This window comes from Salvelinus fontinalis, chromosome 5, assembly GCF_029448725.1.
Source record: "Salvelinus fontinalis isolate EN_2023a chromosome 5, ASM2944872v1, whole genome shotgun sequence".
NCBI classification, from domain to species: Eukaryota; Metazoa; Chordata; class Actinopteri; order Salmoniformes; family Salmonidae; genus Salvelinus; species Salvelinus fontinalis.
Window position 1 is genome coordinate 12,238,559 of NC_074669.1, and position 18,964 is coordinate 12,257,522.

At 42.6% G+C, this 18,964-nt stretch overlaps 2 protein-coding genes across 3 annotated transcripts; one reads left to right on the forward strand and one right to left on the reverse strand.

Annotated features, from left to right (window-relative positions):
• Window positions 1-2,108: 2,108 nt before the first annotated feature.
• Window positions 2,109-10,495, reverse strand: LOC129855125 (fibronectin type III and SPRY domain-containing protein 1). The gene is made up of 12 exons (XM_055922468.1): window positions 10,120-10,495; window positions 9,083-9,178; window positions 8,766-8,897; window positions 6,615-6,716; window positions 6,125-6,147; window positions 5,564-5,685; window positions 4,862-5,071; window positions 4,563-4,661; window positions 4,083-4,236; window positions 3,659-3,993; window positions 3,262-3,350; window positions 2,109-3,129 (listed from the first exon to the last, which is right to left on the reverse strand). The coding sequence occupies exons 1-12, from the start codon at window positions 10,132-10,134 to the stop codon at window positions 3,019-3,021; spliced, it is 1,488 nt and encodes a 495-aa protein (XP_055778443.1). The 5' UTR covers window positions 10,135-10,495; the 3' UTR covers window positions 2,109-3,018.
• Window positions 10,496-11,667: 1,172 nt separating this feature from the next.
• Window positions 11,668-16,259, forward strand: LOC129854759 (uncharacterized). 2 transcript variants are annotated; one of them, XM_055921910.1, is made up of 5 exons: window positions 11,668-11,760; window positions 12,749-13,123; window positions 13,290-13,328; window positions 15,102-15,245; window positions 15,775-16,259. In XM_055921910.1, the coding sequence occupies exons 1-5, from the start codon at window positions 11,718-11,720 to the stop codon at window positions 16,242-16,244; spliced, it is 1,071 nt and encodes a 356-aa protein (XP_055777885.1). In that variant the 5' UTR covers window positions 11,668-11,717; the 3' UTR covers window positions 16,245-16,259. The 2 variants fall into 2 exon arrangements, with proteins under 2 accessions (XP_055777885.1, XP_055777886.1); XM_055921911.1 differs by having other exon boundaries at window positions 15,141-15,245.
• Window positions 16,260-18,964: the final 2,705 nt, after the last annotated feature.

The following is an 18,964-nucleotide window of genomic DNA, read 5'->3' on the forward strand; positions in this document are numbered from 1 at the left end:
GTCTTAACTCCTGAAATGTACTTGTCCTCAATGTACACAATGAGAGACACACAGGGCTGTCTTACTGCTTTATTAAACTCAGTGTGACAGATGCATACTGTAGTGGAAAAATGAAAGGGACATATTTACATGGTGAAATTTGTTCACCCATGAAATAAAGTAAAAGAATTGCGTTAAAGCACTGCAGGTTATATTCATATGATGCATACCATCAACATGACGAACGTAAGACTGTATTTAAAATAATAGCACACCAGCACTGAGTTTAGACATCAGGTGACATGAATGGTGTTAACATTGAACTAAAAAATAAAGGAGAGCCGCACACTAAGAGCTCAGATGCAAAAATGTTTAATTTACCAACGTTTCGACAGGCAAGCTGTCTTCATCAGGGTACAATCACAGACACTGCGGGGTGACTCGTTTATATAGTGTCAAGACACACAGGTGTCTGTAATGGCCAAGAGTGGCCTAATATCATTGGTTAATTTCTCAAATATTAAAATGGCATAGAAAGAGCAGCATACAATAAATACAAATGGATAGCATAGACTAACTTAAGACCACACAAGCCTACAAACAGCCACAATGGCAAAGTCACAACAATCACAAGAATGGCTTCAGATCAAAGTCCACGTTGAGACCGAAGGGAGCAAGGGTCTTTAAGTTAAAGATCCAAGCAGCCTCTCGTTTTAACAATAAATTATCAAGGTCACCCCCTCTCCTAGGGAGGGTGACATGTTCGATGCCAATATAACGCAGAGACGAAATCAAGTGGCCTGCCTCCAAAAAGTGGGCCGCAACTGGGTAGGTCAAGTTTTGGCACCTAATGGTGCTCTGAGATACGTACTTTTAATTCACGCTTTGTTTTACCCACATAATTTTTACCACAAGGACAAGTTATAAGATAAATAACTGCCTTAGTGGAGCACGTAATAACACCTTTGATTGGGATCGATTTCCCTGTTTGTGGGTGTTTGAAGGATCTGCATTTATAAGTGCCATTACACTTATAATTTCCATCCAGTAGGGGCGCAAATATACGTTGTTCAGGAATATCTTGGGGTGGTAAATCAGAGTATACCAATTGGTCTCTGAGATTTCTGCCCCACGAAAATACGACCAAGGGAAGGTCCGAAAACACATTACCGAGACTATCATCGGATTTTAGAATGTGCCAATGTTTGTGAACGATTCCCTTAATTTGTTCAGAGCGCTTTGAATAGCGGGTAGTTAGAATGCAATAATGCGTCTTTTTGCGAGACTGCCCTTGAAAAAGGTCATGTCTCGTTTTGTTTTGAATTTTCTCAATGGCAATATTAATCCAATCAGTTTTGTACCCCCTCTCCTTGAACTTTCTTTGCGACTCAGCCATATTTCTGTCAAATCTGATTGTTTTTTGCAAATTCTTTTGATTCGACAGAATTGGATGTAGGGCAAACTATTTTTCAAGGGAAGTGGGTGACAGCTATCAGCCCTCAACAAACTGTTACGATCAGTAGGTTTCCTGTAAAGGTCAGTGTATAGAACATTATTTTCACACAAGATCAGAAGGTCAAGAAAACTGATTTGACGTGTATCAGATTGCATAGTAAATCTCAGATGTTCAGAACAGGAGTTAAGAAAAGCATCTACCCAGTTGCGGCCCACTTTTTGGAGGCAGGCCACTTGATTTCGTCTCTGCGTTATATTGGCATCGAACATGTCACCCTCCCTAAGAGAGGGAGTGACCTTGATAATTTTTTGCTAAAACGAGAGGCTGCTTGGATCTTTAACTTAAAGACCCTTGCTCCCTTCGGTCTCAACGTGGACTTTGATCTGAAGCCATTCTTGTGATTGTTGTGACTTTGCCATTGTGGTTGTTTGTAGGCTTGTGTGGTCTTAAGTGAGTCTATGATCGTATGCTATCCATTTGTATGCTGCTCTTTCTATGCCATTTTAATATTTGAGAAATTAACCAATGATATTAGGCCACTCTTGGCCATTACAGACACCTGTGTGTCTTGACACTATATAAACGAGTCATCCCGCAGTGTCTGTGATTGTACACTGATGAAGACAGCTTGCCTGTCGAAACGTTGGTAAATTAAACATTTTTGCATCTGAGCTCCTAGAGTGTGCGGCTCTCCTTTATTTTGAAGTTTTCTACTCCGCTAGCCAGCACCTCACCTAATAGGTGTGCGTTTCTTTTTCTTCTAGATTGTTAACATTGAACTAAACACTTTCAGCAACATCTCTTTCTTATCCAGGGAGTCCCCACCCAGCTCATACAATGGCTTATCTTCTCACTGCAGGTGATTAAACGGTGACAAGTTAGGGACACACACATATAACAGTAGATTTCAATCCAACACACGCATATTCAGACCCATGCTCCCCCATACAAACACTTCTACAAAACAATCAGGTGTACTGTATTTCCAACTCTGTTTCCACTTGTCCCCAGACAGCTGCTGGCGATGTAGAATTCAATACATTCCTAGTGTTAATATATTGATTAGAAGCATGTCATTTTGCTACAAAGTTATTTGGGTTATACAGATAAATTAGGTGTTTCTGTACTGAGGAGCAACTAGCTAAATTATAGGCAGAGGATTTTGAACATTCAGTATGTATTCATGACTACTGTACTACAACCAAGTTATATGGACTATTTGTTTCTCGTTGCATTGGGGTCTTTGAATGTTGCATTTCAATATAAACATATGTGCCTAGCTCCTAATATACTGGTAACTAGGCTATCGTCATTTTGCCTTTAATTATGGATATGAATTAAATGACTGATTCAGTTCTGCCTAAGTGAGTATACGGATGAGGGCACCTCTCTGGAAGGCACAGGGAGTGTAATGAGCTGACTTGGATGAGGCAGAGTACAACCATCACCCCAGGCAGGCAGGCAGGCATGGTGTGTATGGTGGTGTTGGGATGAGCAGTGGGCAGCGCTGGGCCAGATTGAGCTCCTAGCACCACACATCCTCAGTGGGGTAAAGTTCTGTAGTGGCTGTGGCCTGGATGGGTCTAGGTGAGGCTGGCGTTGGAGCTGCTGGTACCACTGTTCTTCCTCTGGCCACTCTGCACCACACTGGGCACCTGCAGACCCGTCTGCACCGAGAAACTCCCATTCCACACCTGCAGGGGTTCGACAGAACACAAACCTAACATATAAGGTGTGTTTTCTCGAAGACAGTGGCCTAATTTCTTTCGGCTGTGACTTGCCTAGAGATAGTGACCCACAAAGTAAACAAAATCAAAGTTTCTCACCGAGAAGGCTGGTATGACAGGCTGAGTGAACTTGGTTCTAAAGGTGTGCATCAGCGTCTTGGTTCTGGCGTTGTAGAAGGACAGTGCACCTGGATGGAGAGAAATGTAACTCTTAAGGCAGCTAAAGATTTGATACAGCAGCATAGCTACAGAACACAGAGTACAGACAGGCTCAAGTGAACATGTTCATTTGATTACATTACCTAACCCACTCCTGATCCAATCCTTAATCCAGACCTATTTAATCCTATTTAATGAAGATTGGTCTTAAGTACAAATCACTATGTACTGTTTGTCTGTCTCAGTTAAGTGGTCCCCCTGACTGAATGTGGAAAACCTGCTCCAGTGTAAGGTGGAGAGGAGATATATTTGAGGTGTATCTGGGGGTCTGTCTCACCCTCCTCGTAGTTGCAGTAGACCCCTATGCGGTCCGGGATGGGACAGTCCAGGGTGCGGGCCTTGTTGTTGTGCTTGGCTGTGAGGCTTTGGTGCAGCCAGTTGTTAAGGTGGATGCACCAAGAGGAGTTGCTCTTCCCCAGCTGGTCAAAACGGCCCAGGTTCCGCAGGGCCAAGCCCACAGCGAACGCCTTGCTCTCCTTATCGAACCGCACCTCCCAGTACTGCTGGCCTGCGTCGATAAAGGTGTCTCCCAGTACAGTGTAGGACTCAGCCGTGAATCGGTCTCTGCCGACCCGAGCAGACGGCACTCTCTTCGGTGAATTCATGGCCGTCCTAGGAGAGGAGAAGAGGGAGAGTCAGAGGACGCCAAAGTTGAACCACAACTTTCATGCACAAAGGATATGGCAGAAGGTGTCTCTGACCTGGCTGGGGAGTGCATGGGAGATTGGTTGGTTCTGTTCTTGTCCTTGCGGATGTCCTGGACGACCTTCCCTCCACAGCTGTCCCACTCCACACTGAGGTCCTCCACTTTCAGGTTTTGATGGGACGAGCCTGCATCCAGCTTGAACAGGAACGCTGCAGGGAGGAGTAGAGGGGTGGCGAGATAGACCCAGGCTTTATGTTGATGTGCTGACTCATTGATTCTTATCACATTAGAAGACATTTAGGACAAAAAGATACATTTACATTACATTTACATTTAAGTCATTTAGCAGACGCTCTTATCCAGAGCGACTTACAAGTACATACATTCATACTTTTTTGTACTGGTCCCCCGTGGGAATCGAACCCACAACCCTGGCGTTGCAAGCGCCATGCTCTACCAACTGAGCCACACGGGACTAGATACAGTGTACATGCATTCTCCCTCCTGGGTGGAGGACAATGTCCAGTTCACCCACCATGTGTCTCCAGTGTTACAAGCTCAGAGAACTCTCCTGCCACAGCCTTGTTACACGCCTTCACACGGAACGTCATGTAACGTGTGTCAAAGCGAAGCCCTGAAATCACATAAAGGGTGCTTGATAATCACAGTTGGTCAATTTAAGTAAACGTATTACTCCTAGGCTACTGCATCTAAAGACAGGCCCTCCTCTTACTAGTTAACCCAAGCCATAACCCTAACCCTAGTTTCATGTCCACATCCCCGGCTCAACCCTAACCCTAGCTTTAACTCTAACCCGTAGCCTGACACGCTTACCTGTAAGGGTGTACTCTGTCTCTCGAATGCCTTCCACCACCATCCAGGGGTAGTCCTCCCGGGCGCGGGGCGGCCCCTCGTAGTTGGTGCGGCGATGCTCCAGGTCATAGTGATCTATCTTGGTGTCAGGCTCCGGCAGAGCCCACTGTACTGTCACCGTGTTGTCACAGACCTGGCACTCTGACACCAGAATCTCTGGGGTGGCAGGTACTGGGGAGAGAAATTGGGGCTTACGTCCTTCATACTGAGAGGGCTAGGTTTGGTCAACATGGGTGGTACCAAAAACACATTGTCACAACAGTTAAATGAAATATAACTTCAGCAGAGAATGTTGTAAGCACAGAAATAAGAATGAATAGAACGAGTTTGGAACCTCTAACATTGTCAATTTGACTGTTAAACTCATGGGTACACTCATGATGCAATAATTTCCATGGTAATGTAGAATGTTAATTCAAATTATGCTAACTTATGTGGCTCATGCAATGGAATGCATTTTTTGTAATGACATTTGAGTTGATTCAACAAATCACAGCACAGATTGCTGGTTACACTTCCTGCTTTTACTTCCTGCTTTGCTCCAATGGGTAAACTCGTAATGGCCGCCAATCCACCCATTATACCCTTATTGTCCATAGAGCATTGTCCATTGCTGTTATTAAAGAGGAACCAATAGACAGACATAATGGGTCCCACACTGACCTGGGAGGAACTTGATTGCCTGCAGCATCTCGCGCTCTTGGGTGAAGTCCACCATCATGTGACTCATGCTGTCACTGGCTTTGGCTTTCAGCGACAAACGGAAGGCAGGGGCCATTGTCACACTGCTCTCCCCCAAACAAAGACACACAGAGTGAGACATGTCTCATTATTCAACCCACTGACAGGACACAGTGAGTGTTGTACTGTAATACTACTGTAACTAGTAATCACTCTACACAGAGCTATAATATCATACTAACTATTTTTCTAAAGTACCACACAAAAACATATTTGTGAATCATGAACAGACACACACGAAACGTCCAAAACTAAACTGACAGCCAGAGAGGGGATAGATTGGAGCACGTGCCACGAGGGACTGACACATGTTTGGGACAGAGAGGGCAGGTGAGGTGAGCAAGAAGACTATAGAGTGGTGATTAAAAGGGTGTGCTACAGCGTGATTGTATGTCATCTATATTTTGTTGGAATGTGTGTGGGTGAGCAGGTGGTTAGTGAGTTAAGAAGATACTTTGAGAAATGGAGAGCAATGTACTATACCTATCCTTAATGTCTTTGGCCGCCTGGAGAGAAGCAGACAGGGAAAGCAAAAGGGAAAGGAGGGGAGATATGGACCGAGAGAGAACTCAGTTGCAGCCACATCCTTACAATTGAAAACATTACATTTGTGCTACACAGTAAACATACATCACAACGAACCACATCAGATCAACATACTGTACTGCTTTACAATAAAGGTACATGAAGATAAGAAACAGATAGTAACTGTGTAGCTCAGTTGGTAATGCCTGGCGCTTTCAACGTTTCCTACAGGGGACCAGTCTGTAAAAGTACAAAAATGTTTGCACTCACTACTGTAATTCCTTCTGGATAAGAGCGTCTGCTAAATGACTAAAATGTCAAATGTATAACAACACTCATGCCAATAAAACCATTATGGATATCCTCAAGCAAAATGCCAATGGCATCATTGCATAAGATATGGAAATTAAATTAGCTAGGTTATGGAAGCTTTTCATCCAGCCGTTACCTGAGTGAAGTCGTCTGCTTCCGAGGAGCAGAGAGTCTGATTGGCTACCTCCAAAAGCTCCTCAGAGCTCTCCAGGGCTTTGGAGCACGCACTCAGCTGACTCTGAAAGAGAGAGAACCAGAGAGAGAGAACCAGGGAGAGAGAGAGAACCAGGGAGAGAGAGAGAGAACCAGAGAGAGAGAGAACCAGAGAGAGAGAGAGAGAACCAGAGAGAGATAGAGAGAACCAGAGAGAGATAGAGAGAGAACCAGGGAGAGAGAGAGAGAACCAGAGAGAGAGAGAGAGAACCAGAGAGAGAGAGAACCAGAGAGAGAGAGAACCAGAGAGAGAGAGAGAACCAGAGAGAGATAGAGAGAACCAGAAAGAGAGAGAGAGAACCAGAGAGAGATAGAGAGAGAGAACCAGAGACAGAGAGAGAGAGAGAGAGAGAGAGAGAACCAGAGACAGAGAGAGACAGAGACAGCGAGAGAGAGAACCAGAGAGAGATAGAGAGAACCAGAGACAGAGACAGCGAGAGAGAGAACCAGAGACAGAGAGAGAGACAGAGACAGCGAGAGAGAGAACCAGAGAGAGAGATAGAGAGAGAGAACCAGAGACAGAGAACCAGAGACAGAGAACCAGAGACAGAGAGAACCAGAGACAGAGAGAGAGAGAGAACCAGAGACAGAGAGAGAACCAGAGAGAGCGAGAACCAGGGAGAGCGAGAACCAGGGAGAGAGAGAACCATAGATAGAGAACCAGGGAGAGAGAGAGAGAACCAGAGAGAGATAGAACCAGGGAGAGAGAGAGAGAACCAGAGAGAGAGAACCAGAGACAGAGATAGAGAGAACCAGAGAGAGAGAGAACCAGAGAGAGAGAGAACCAGAGACAGAGAGAACCAGAGACAGAGAGAACCAGAGACAGAGAGAACCAGAGACAGAGAGAACCAGAGACAGAGAGAACCAAAGATAGAGAGAGAGAACCAGAGAGAGAGAACCAGAGAGAAAGAACCAGAGAGAAAGAACCAGAGAGAAAGAACCAGAGAGAAAGAACCAGAGAGAAAGAACCAGAGAGAAAGAACCAGAGAGACACATATTTCCCTCAGATTACATAGACCCACAAACAATTAGAAAGCAAATCCAATTTTGATAAACTCCCATATCTATTGGGTGAAATACCACAGTGTGAAAACACAGCAGCAAGATGTGTGACCTGGGGCAACCAGTGAAGAACAAACACCATTGTAAATACAAGCCATATTTATGTATTTTCCCTTTTATACTTTAACTACTTGCCCATTGATACAACACTGTATATATATATAATATGACATTTGAAATGTCATTATTCTTTTGGAACTTGTGTGAGTGTAATGTTCACTTTTTATTGTTTATTTCCCTTTTGTTTATCCATTTCATTTGCTTTGTCAATGTACACATGTTTCCCATGCCAATAAAGCCCCTTGAATTGAATGGAATTGAGAGAGAACCAGAGAGAAAGACAGAGAGAGAGAAGGATATATTTAATCACAGTCCAGACAATGTTTCCTTCTAATGTAACAAATGTCTTCTTTACTGTGTCATTGAGGTTTCTTTCCATCACAGGAAAAGTTATTTGAGTTGAATTGTCATGAGACACTTTTTTTTCTTCAATTAACCTACTGTAATTGGCTGTTCAGTATATCACTTTGGTTTCTACACTTCCCACTCACATAATCAAGCACAGATGGATGCAGTGGAGTTCTGTTATTACGAAGCAATGTAGTTCTGTAAAGCTACCCATGCCGCTGCTTTGTCTGACTGACTGGCTAACTGACACTCAGATGCTGAGAGGTCAACAGGATTATACAGTACATACACAATAATCCTCTAGGAATACTAACGTTGCAGACCCCAACACACACAGCCTTTCATACTGTAGCAACATTTCTAAGCAGCACTGAATCAGTATGCACGTGGCTTTACTCACAAAAAGTTATCCCAATTCTAAACCTGAGAATGAGTCATGCTAAACTGATCATAAGTCGATCCTATGATTGGATAGCTTGGGAAGTCATAAAACATGTTTTTTCAATGTTGAATGTTAATGACTGAAATCTGAAAAGATCAAGAAATGCAAAGCAAAAGCCTGTAAAATCCTTATCCAGTAAAAACCCAATAAAGATGAACTGACCTGTAGCTCATAGGTGCGGCTGGCCCTCTCCTGTTTGATCCTGGTGACCATACTGTCTTTCAGCTCATCCAGTACTGAGTGGAGGGAGCTGAACTCTGTCTCCAGGTCCTCCTGGACATGGCTGGAGTTCCCCTGCAGGGGCCAATAGGGAAGGAATCAGTTCACTGATAGACTCTCTGACCATCCATCCAGTCAGACAGACTAGTACGCCATGTACACTATGCCAAGTTCATAAAGCCATTGTGTCGCACACATGCTGCAATCTTGCTTCAGACTGTAACATAATGTTAGACCTGCCCAGATGGTGTGTACAGTACCTCCAGGTTCTCCAGGCTCTGTTTCAGACAGCAGATGAAGTTTGTGATCTCATCATTCTTCAGGGCCAGGGTAGTGGTGATCTTACGCAGTGATTCCTGCAGAATGTAACACAAAGTTAAAAGTAGCCAAGCATCTGCCTAAGAATAATCTGTATCGCATTTGGACACTGGAACATGTTCTCAATTATAGAATAGAAAACAGTAGAATATTTCATGAAATACCTTGCTTCAGGATTACACAGATCACCCCTCCTAACAATAGCGTACATTCCAATTAGTAAGGGTTAATCAAATGGTCAGTACTTGGTCATTTGCATTTCTTGGGAGTAAATTTCCCCTTCTGTGTAAACTGTGACCAGGGCGGGCATCTTGCTACTTGACCGGAAGTATGCGCATCCATAATGTAATAATGCGTCTCCAGTTGTTGGGTATAACTCCTCATAACGCGTACACTAGGCACCCCATCTCTGAAGCAGCCAACCTCATACATTGAATTAATGATACTGCATTAAAAAAGATCCAGGCAAATTATGTCGACAGTCCAGTCCCAAACCGTCAGTTCAGTTCATACACTCCAAGAAGCATTTGATATGCTCTTTGATGCGATAGGCTATGCGCCAGGCCCAAATCATAGGGATAATGGCACACTCTCTGCACCCACCTATTTATTATCGCAACCTAGGTCTCTGTAGAGCGATACAAACTAAAAACAAACAGTTGTGAATGTGTCTTGGACTGGTATGCATTTCCAAGTTTAATCAATAAACACTATTCTGGGACCTGTCACGGCAAGGCGTAGTTTTCTCGAAAACTAATGCTCGGAGTAGTAATTGGTTGAGGGACTGCAAACCTTGCTGTAGACGTGCCTCCATAAAATACGCCGTGTCTTTTAAATCAATTACAAGATGTAACCATTCAAGGTCTTACAATGATCTAAGACATCAACAAAGTCCTGGTCCTCCGCGCTACTCCTCCTTTCTTTGTACGCCCTGCGACCGCCGCAAACACAAAACACCTGTTCGGTCGGTTGTTCCTACCTTCTGATCTCCCATCTTGCCGTTCCAATGAACCAGTGCCGGTGTATCAGGAATGATAAATACTGTTCTTTCGCGTCTACTCTTTTCGATGTATTTGGAGCACACTGACTACTGGTCTGGTACTGATGCTGCTGGAGTGCATTGCATCTCTTGTCCAACGTTTAGGGCCGTCTTGTGTTTTGCGCAGATGCAGTAGAAGGGAAATCTGGGTAGTGCAGTTTTAATATGAACCATATTACGTAATCTTTGGTATAATCTGTTTCCATCCAGTTAGGTATTCTTTCCTTTGTAAATGAAAAGCAATTAGGTCATTACCAGAAAATAAATTAGAATGATGATTAAATCATGTCAATGTGGAGCTATATGGAGCCCTTCGCATTGTTAACAAATTTGAGGCGAATGGCAAGTACAGAGCTAGATTTGGAGGTTTCTCAATTGCGTCACATCCTCCATATGGAGCCTCCGGATCGCATTTCGGGGCAAGCATGAATTCGTTGAGTCAAAAAGATATCTCAGACAGCACTTGCCCGATTTTGATTAAACTTTGGTGAATGATGCGTCTTACCATAGAGATCCGGCATTTACAAAATCACAAGGTTTGGCCCAAGGGAGCTATAGTAATTCACAGTGAAAACAACAACAATAATTCACCATGCCATTGGATTTATGTTAAAAGTTAGGTGAAAAAAAGACGAAACTCCCTTGATTACTTTTTGCAAATCCAATCAGTTTTCCAAGTTGCTTCAACATCATCACATTTAATTTTTGTTGTTGAAATGACGTGGAAACAACGGTGATTCAAACTATTTTTGAGCCACAGGAGTTTGGTTGCACCTTAATTCGGGAGGATGGGCTCGTGGTAATGGCTGGAGTGGAATTGTATCAAATAGCCATTCCATTTGCTCCATTCCAGCCATTATTATGAGCCGTCCTCCCCTCAGCAGCCTCTACTGTTTTTACACAGTGAGCTGTATGTGGTTGACCTCTTTCTTCTTCCTACCACAAAAAGTAAATGACAAAATGTGTCTATCAATGTTGTTAAGACATTCTACACATTCTGGGTTAACTTTATGTATACTCCTTGCATTACTTAATTGTTCATGCTGCTCCATAAATCCCACAAATGTGTTAGAGCTTTGTATTGTTTTGTCACAGAAAGTCACACGGATATTCTCGTAACGTTGACAGTAGTGGCAAAGTGTGTTAACACATTTGGACCAAAACCCACAAGCTCTCGAAGCCCCTTCAATTTCTCTGAGCCACATTTACAATTTCACCACACAGACTTACTCATTGAGAGGTGGCATATGCCCTTACACTACAGTGCACAAAGTACCAACCTCTGAGGACACCTGTGACTGCAGAACAACTTTTAGCACAGCAGAAGATTTTATGTATGTAGTCTACCAGTCTTTATGATTATTTGTGCAGCCCCCACCACACCTCACCTCACGTCTTATGTGTGGTTTCAGAATACGGTAAATGTTATGCACCTCCTTCCACCCACACATAGAGTCCTTCCTCATCTCACTCAGGAAGGTACTGTTGCTATGATATGTAGGAAGACAGAATGAGAAGCCAAACTTTGAGCCCATGAAATGGACACCCGGAACAAAGTGATCAACTTGCTGTTTCTTATAGGTAGGATTACTACTTCTTGCTATACAACACATGCATGGGTAAACAATATAACCATGAAAACATTTGCATTTGCTTTTTGGAATTGCATTTTTCATAGCCCCTTGATTTTCATTGGGTTGTATACTGACTGACAAACTGCATGCACATGTCTGGTTGACCTCCTAATGTGAAGATGCCTTCACAAGGAAAGCAATACTATTACAATGTTGGTCTCATGGAAAGGTAAATAAGATGGCTTAACTGTATACTGACATATATGGTTTGAGTGACAACATTGGACAAACAGGTCCCCAATTAAAGTATATTACATGGAGTGTACAAAACATTAGGAACACCTGGTCTTTCCATGACATACACTGATAAGGTGAATCCAGGTAAAAGCTATGATCTCTTATTGATGTCACTTGTTAAATCCACTTTAATCAGTGTAGATGAAGGGGAGAAGACAGGTTAAAGAAGGATATTTAAGTCTTGAGACATGGATTGTGTACGTGTGCCATTCAGAGGGTGAATGGGCAAGACATAATATGTAAGTGCCTTTGAACGGGGTATGGTAGTAGATGCCAGGCGCACCGGGTTGTGTGTGTCAAGAACTGCAACGCTGCTGAGTTTTTCACGCTCAACAGTTTCCCGAGTGTATCAAGAATGGTCCACCGCCCAAAGGACATCCAGCCAACTTGATACAACTGTGGGAAGCACTGGAGTCAACATGGGCCAGCATCCCTGCGGAATGCTTTCGATACCTTGTAGAATTCATGCCCCAAGGAATTGAGGCTGTTCTGAGGGCAAAAGGGGGTGCAACTCAATATAAGGAAGCTGTTCCTAATGTTTTGTACACTGTGTATATTCAGTTATTGCATGTGCAACATGATGCAGTTATGGTTCTCCATTGTCTTACTCTGCTTTTCCCCTGGTCTGAATTCATTGAACTTCTCATTGTTTCTAAAAAAAACAAATCTCTTGTGTTTTATATTACCCTACCCCTTAGCACTCATGGCAACTGCTCTGAGCGCTGTGATCACGGATCCACCCCAAAGGACAGTGGAAGCTCCTCTTGGCTCCTCTCTGATCCTCAACTGCAGTTTTGAGCCGCAGACTAGTGCCTGGGTGAGGTGGTATTTCAACATAAACCAATCATGCAGTGATTCATGTTCCAGTCAACTTTCCTCCCAGAAGATATTGGTCAACAAGACTGTGGAGCAGAACGATGGAGGTCATGTCCTTCAGGAGTCTGGGAGAGCTTGGTCCAGACTGACTGTGAGAGATGTCCGGTACAATGACAGTGGGTGGTACTTCTGCCAGGTTTTGGCAGATATCCCTTCCCTTAGAAACAGTTTTAGCAATGGAACTCAAGTTATTATTAGTAAGTACAAAATAACATTTTCATCTGATACATCCTCCTCCCTTCAGCATGTGCATAAATGTATCGTGGTTATAATGGTAATATTTATCATACAACAGTAGCATCATTGGCAGCACCGCTAATATACAGTATATATTTTTAACTCATTGTGTTCGTTATAATGCAGCTGGCAAGACAACAAAGAGTACCCCTCCATTGATGACAGGTAAATCCTCAAACTTCAACCATAGACATTCTCTACATTTTAGACATTTAGCAGACACTCTTATTCAGAGCAAATTACAGGAGCAATTAGAGTTAAGTGCCTTTCTCAAGGACACATCAACCAATTTTTCATCTAGTTGGCTCAGGGATTCAAAACATTTTCTACATTGTGGAACAATAGTGAAGACATCAAAACTAATGAAATAACACATATGGGACCATGTAGTAACCAAAAAAGTGTTAAACAAATCAAAATATGTTTTAGATTTTAGATTCTTCAACATAGCCACCCCCTTTGCCTTGATGACAGCTTTGCACACTCTTGGCATTCCATCAACCAGCTTCACCTGGAATGTTTTCCCAACAGTCTTGAAGGAGTTCCTATATATGCTGAGCACTTGTTCGCTGCTTTTTCTTCACTCGGCAGTCCAACTCATCCCAAACCATCTCAATTGGGTTGAGGTCGGGTGATTGTGGAGGCCAGGTCATCTGATGCAGCACTTCATCACTCTCCTTCTTGGTCAAATAGCCCTTACGCAGCCTGGAAGTGTGTTGGGTCATTGCCTGGAAGTGTGTTGGGTCATTGCCTGTTGAAAAACAAATGATAGTCCCACCAAGCGCAAACCAGATGGGATGGCGTATCGCTACAGAATGCTGTGGTAGACATGCTGGTTAAGTGTGCCTTGAATTCTAAATAAGTCACTGACAATGTCATCAGCAAAGCACTATCTCATCTCCTCCTCCATGTTTCACGGTGGGAACCACACATGTGGAGATCAACCGTTCACCTATTCTGCGTCTCACAAAGACACGGCGGTTGGAACCAAAAATCTTCAATTTGGACTCATCAGACCAAAATACAGATTTCCACTGGTCTAATGCCCATTGATAGTGTTTCTTGGCCCAAGCAAGTCTTTTCTTCTTATTGGTGTCCTTTAGTAGTGGTTTCTTTGCAGCAATTCGACCATGATTCGACCTGATTCACGCAGTCTCCTCTGAAAAGTTGATGTTGAGATGTGCCTGTTACTTGAACTCTGTGAAGCATTTATTTGGGCTGCAATTTCTGAGGTGCAGTTAACTCTAACGAACGTATCCTTTGCAGCAGAGGTAACTCTGGGTCTTCCTTTCCTGTGGTGGTCCTCATGAGAGCCAGTTTCATCATCGCGCTTGGTGGTTTTTGCGACTGTACTTGAAGAACCTTTCAAAGTTCTTGAAATTGACTGATCTTCAGTCTTAAAGTAATGACTGACAGTCGTTTTTCTTTGCTTATTTAAGCTGTTCTTGTCATAATATGGACTTGGGCTTTTACCAAATAAGGCTATCTTCTGTATACCATCCCTACCTTGTCACAACACAACTGATTGGCTCAAACGCATTAAGAAGGAAAGAAATTCCATTAACTTTTTAATTTTATATTTTAACCCCCTTTTTCTCCCCAATTTCGTCTCCTGCCCGCCACAGGAGTCGCTAGTGCGCGATGAGACAAGGATATCCCTACTACATGATTCCATATGTGTTATTTGATAGTTTTGATGTTTTCCCTATTATTTTACAATTTAGAAAATAGTAAAAATATCCAAACTTTTGACTGGTACTGTATATATGTTTGTCCGTGTGTACTGTACGTGTGTGCCTGCATGCATGTGTGGTTGTTTCAATATTTTTCAAAACGACAATGTTGATTTCCATACTTTTTATAACTGTATACAAAATAAATAAAAGTGTCTCTTTGAAGAAATCAATGACATTTTCCCCTTGATCTCCCTCCAACCAGTAACTCGGTCTCCCCACTCCAATGGGGGTTTGTTTCTAGGCTGGAAGCTGTGGGTAGCAGTGGGAGCAGCAAGTGCCATACTGGTTCCACTGCTAGTGGTCATCTGGATCTTACTACAACGAAGGAGAAGCATAATACAAAGAGGTACAAAGATGTTTGTGCTATAAAAATTGATTTAGCCAGTAGTATACACACTCTTAACTGTGTTTATCTTAAACCAGATCTTGTGACATTCTATGGGAGAGAAGAGTAGTTTGTAGAGGTAGAGGACGATTAAAGCATTTGAAACAGATGAAAGAAAGCTTTGTAATAAAGATAAATAGCATAGCGCTGAGAGAGAGAGAGTGGGTGAGAAAGCAATGAAAAAAACCCAGCAAGCCCTGTGCACTCATTTATAGAGCAGCTCGTATGCTGAAAGACAGGTCTGCCTGTCTCACGGTCCTAAGAGTGTGCTGAATGAGAGAGCAGGTGGTATGTGGTTAACAGCTCAAAAAATGACATGTGCGGTGTACATCAGATTCCATGTGGTTACAGCCTCATTCTTTGCAGCTTCTCATCTGTGCCTTGTCCTTTCTGCCCAGTCTACAACCTTCTTGAGAGTTCAGGCTGATGTATTTGTTTCTGTGACAATTACTGTGGAGTAAATTGTTTAGTTTTTCTTGTGTGTTTCTAGAGAATCCTACCTATACCAATATGCCTGCAATAAAACAACCCTCTCCGCGTCCAGCACAACAGATGGACAAACAGAAGATTTCTCCCACTTTAAAATATCTCAGGACCCCAACTCCAGCCAGAACCCATGACAACAAACACATCAGGATCCCAACTCCAGCCAGAACCCATGGCAACAAACACATCAGGATCCCAATTCCATGCAGGGCAAATGACAACAAACACCTCAAGATCTCAACTCCCCCCAGGGCCCATGACAACAAGCCCCTCACCGAGACCCCAAATCCACCCAGGGCCCATGACAACAAACCCCTCACCAAGATCTCAACTCCACCCAGGGCCCTTAACAACAAACCCCTCACCAAGACCCCAAATCCACCTAGAGCCCATGATGGCAAACATCTTCCAACTCCTGTCAGGGCACATGACCTCAGGACCCCAACTCCATCCAGGGCCCATGACAGCAAATAAAGCTCAAAACCTTGACTTTTTATGATTCATATTTCCTATCCTGAATCTTCCAACAAATCAAACTAATCTCAGCAAGTAATTTAATCCTGTGAGTGTAGTGCAACTCTGTCCTATTTTACAGAGCTATCACTTCAGTATTGTTTTTGGTTGCTGTTAATTTATTTTCCAGCAGATGGCATGCTATGGTACCCTACTAAATTAGGATAAATTATTGTTGTCTAAATATTATTCTCAGGGTCATTTAAAGTAGTCCCGTGTAGCTCAGTTGGTAGAGCATGGCACTTGCAGCGCCACGGTTGTGGGTTCGATTCCCACGGGGGACTAGTATAAAAATGTATGCACTCACTACTACTGTAAGTCGCTCTGGATAAGAGCGTTTGCTAAATGACGTAAATGTAAATGTAAAGTTACCCCAGTTCAGTAAAGCATCCTTTAGTCATAAGGAAAATAAGTGCTATTTTCTGGAAGGTATTTTGTATAGGTAGCCTTTGTAAAAAGACTGTTTGAGCAACACATATTGGGCTTGAAATACATATCTATAGCTGTTTATAGTGCATTCATAAAATTCCATATTTCAATCTTTACTTGCAATGGTAGCGCAAAAATTGTGAACCAATAAAGTATGTGACTGGCAATTGTGCTATAAATTTACACAAAATCGGATACATAGATCAAGTTCATTTTAGACAATGTTTTAAAATGATAGTCTACCAGACAACCAGTTCAAATGTTATAATCCCAATTTTAAACTGGGTGGTTCGAGCCCTGAATGCTGATTGGCTGAAAGCCGTAATATATCAGACCGTATACCATGGGTATGACAAAAATGTATTTTTACTGCTCTAAATATGTTGGTAACCAGTTGATAATAGCAATAGGCACCTCGGGGGTTTGTGGTATATGGCCAATATACTATGGCTAATAGCTGTGTCCTAGCACTCCATGTTGCATTGTGTATAAGAACAGCCCATAGCCGTGGTATATTGGCCATATATCACACCCCCCCAGGCCTTATTGCTTTAACAACAGTGCCAACGTTTTCAGTCAAATGAACCTGAAAGATTAGTGGAATCTGTGTAGGTAGCTGGACAGGTAGAATGACTGACAGTGAAGGTGAACAGGTGGTCATGGGTCAGGTGACAGAAAAGGATGAGACTGAGGCAGGAATTCATTTAACCATAAAGTGGTATATTTACTGGGTAGTCTGTGGTGGATTCATGGACGCAGAGAACGTCTGGATTAGACGGAGCTAAGAAAGAGAAAGCAACGAGATTGGGCGATGGCGATTTCCTCCTTTTATGAAGTTGAGATCTGTCGGACATTTCCACCTGACCTAATTAAAGCGCCCCTGGCCCAGCTGAGCAAGTGTCCATGAATTAAAGGATTCTTCCACCAACTCCATGGGCCTTCTCTACAGAACAAATTAAATGTACCTGTCAATCAATGTTCAACAATCATAAATAGAAAAACATGGTCACAGCATTGAATTAGAAATTAGATTTTTTTTAATGATGGAATAAAATATTTATGATGGGATAAAGGTCAGCCATTTTGGTGAGGGAGTTGGTCAACCATGGTTTGCCAGTGCTGTGATAAGAAACTGTGTAAAATAATGCATTTGAAGAAAGTATCTGCAGTGTATGTTTGGTAGCTAGCCAGCCAGTTTCAGAGGAATTATTCTATAAATACATTTTTCTAATTGCCAATATGTCAACATTCCATTCGAACAATTCAGTCAATCCACAATTCAGTCAATCCATTCATAGACTGGCTGAAATCAGTTAATGATAGGAGTTAGCTACACAAGTTGTAAATGCAACAAGGTCTGCTGATATTGTATCATTCAATAGCACTTACAGCGTTCCAAGAAAACACAAATGTAGACATACATTATCTGTTTACATATATATATATTAGAGGCTATTTATATAGAAAATAAGTATACAACCCATATAAACTGTATTTATAATTGCATGACAATATTTTAGGTTCACACTAATTCAAATTAGACTGGTTTGGTTGTCTCCCTGAACAATATAACTGCCATTTTCACACCATTCTGGAGGCTCTGACTAGAGGGAATACAGCTACAGTGACTTTTTCGTAGCCGGTTAGGAGAATTTACGCAGCAGGTTAGAATAACGTGTGAGGTTACGATACTTAGGTTAAGGTCAGGAAAGGGTTAGGGGTAGGGCAGAGAGGAAGAGTCGAAGCGAGAGGGGTAACTACGCCCAAAATCTGTCTTCTCCAGCAGGTGGAGTTTTTTCCACTTACCAAGCGATGAGTTTTTGTATTGAGGTCAATGAGAGTGTCGACATTGGTAAACAAAACAGATAGATACGTGTTAAGAGTGTTCTGATACAAGTAGGACACTTGACATTCCGGCAACTTTGAGAAAAAACACTTTATATCGGAAATGTGCCTGTTGTTCACATGCATATCTGCCCTCTCTTTGGCTAGAATGGTAACACCTGATCTTACCTCCTCCCGACTGCCTTCCATTTTTGAAGACATTTATTTTCATTGTTAAAGCGGCCACTTGAGTATGTGGTCAATATAAAGTATAATCTGTGGTTAGTGTTGGCTAAAATGTTCTCCTAACCTGCGACTAAAAGTTTACCGGTCGTGGCCGTATTCCCTCAAATCACAATCCATTCTGAAATTTTTTAGGGTTTAATTAACTCTAGTAATTTAATAGGATCTCCATGGTCACGTGTTAC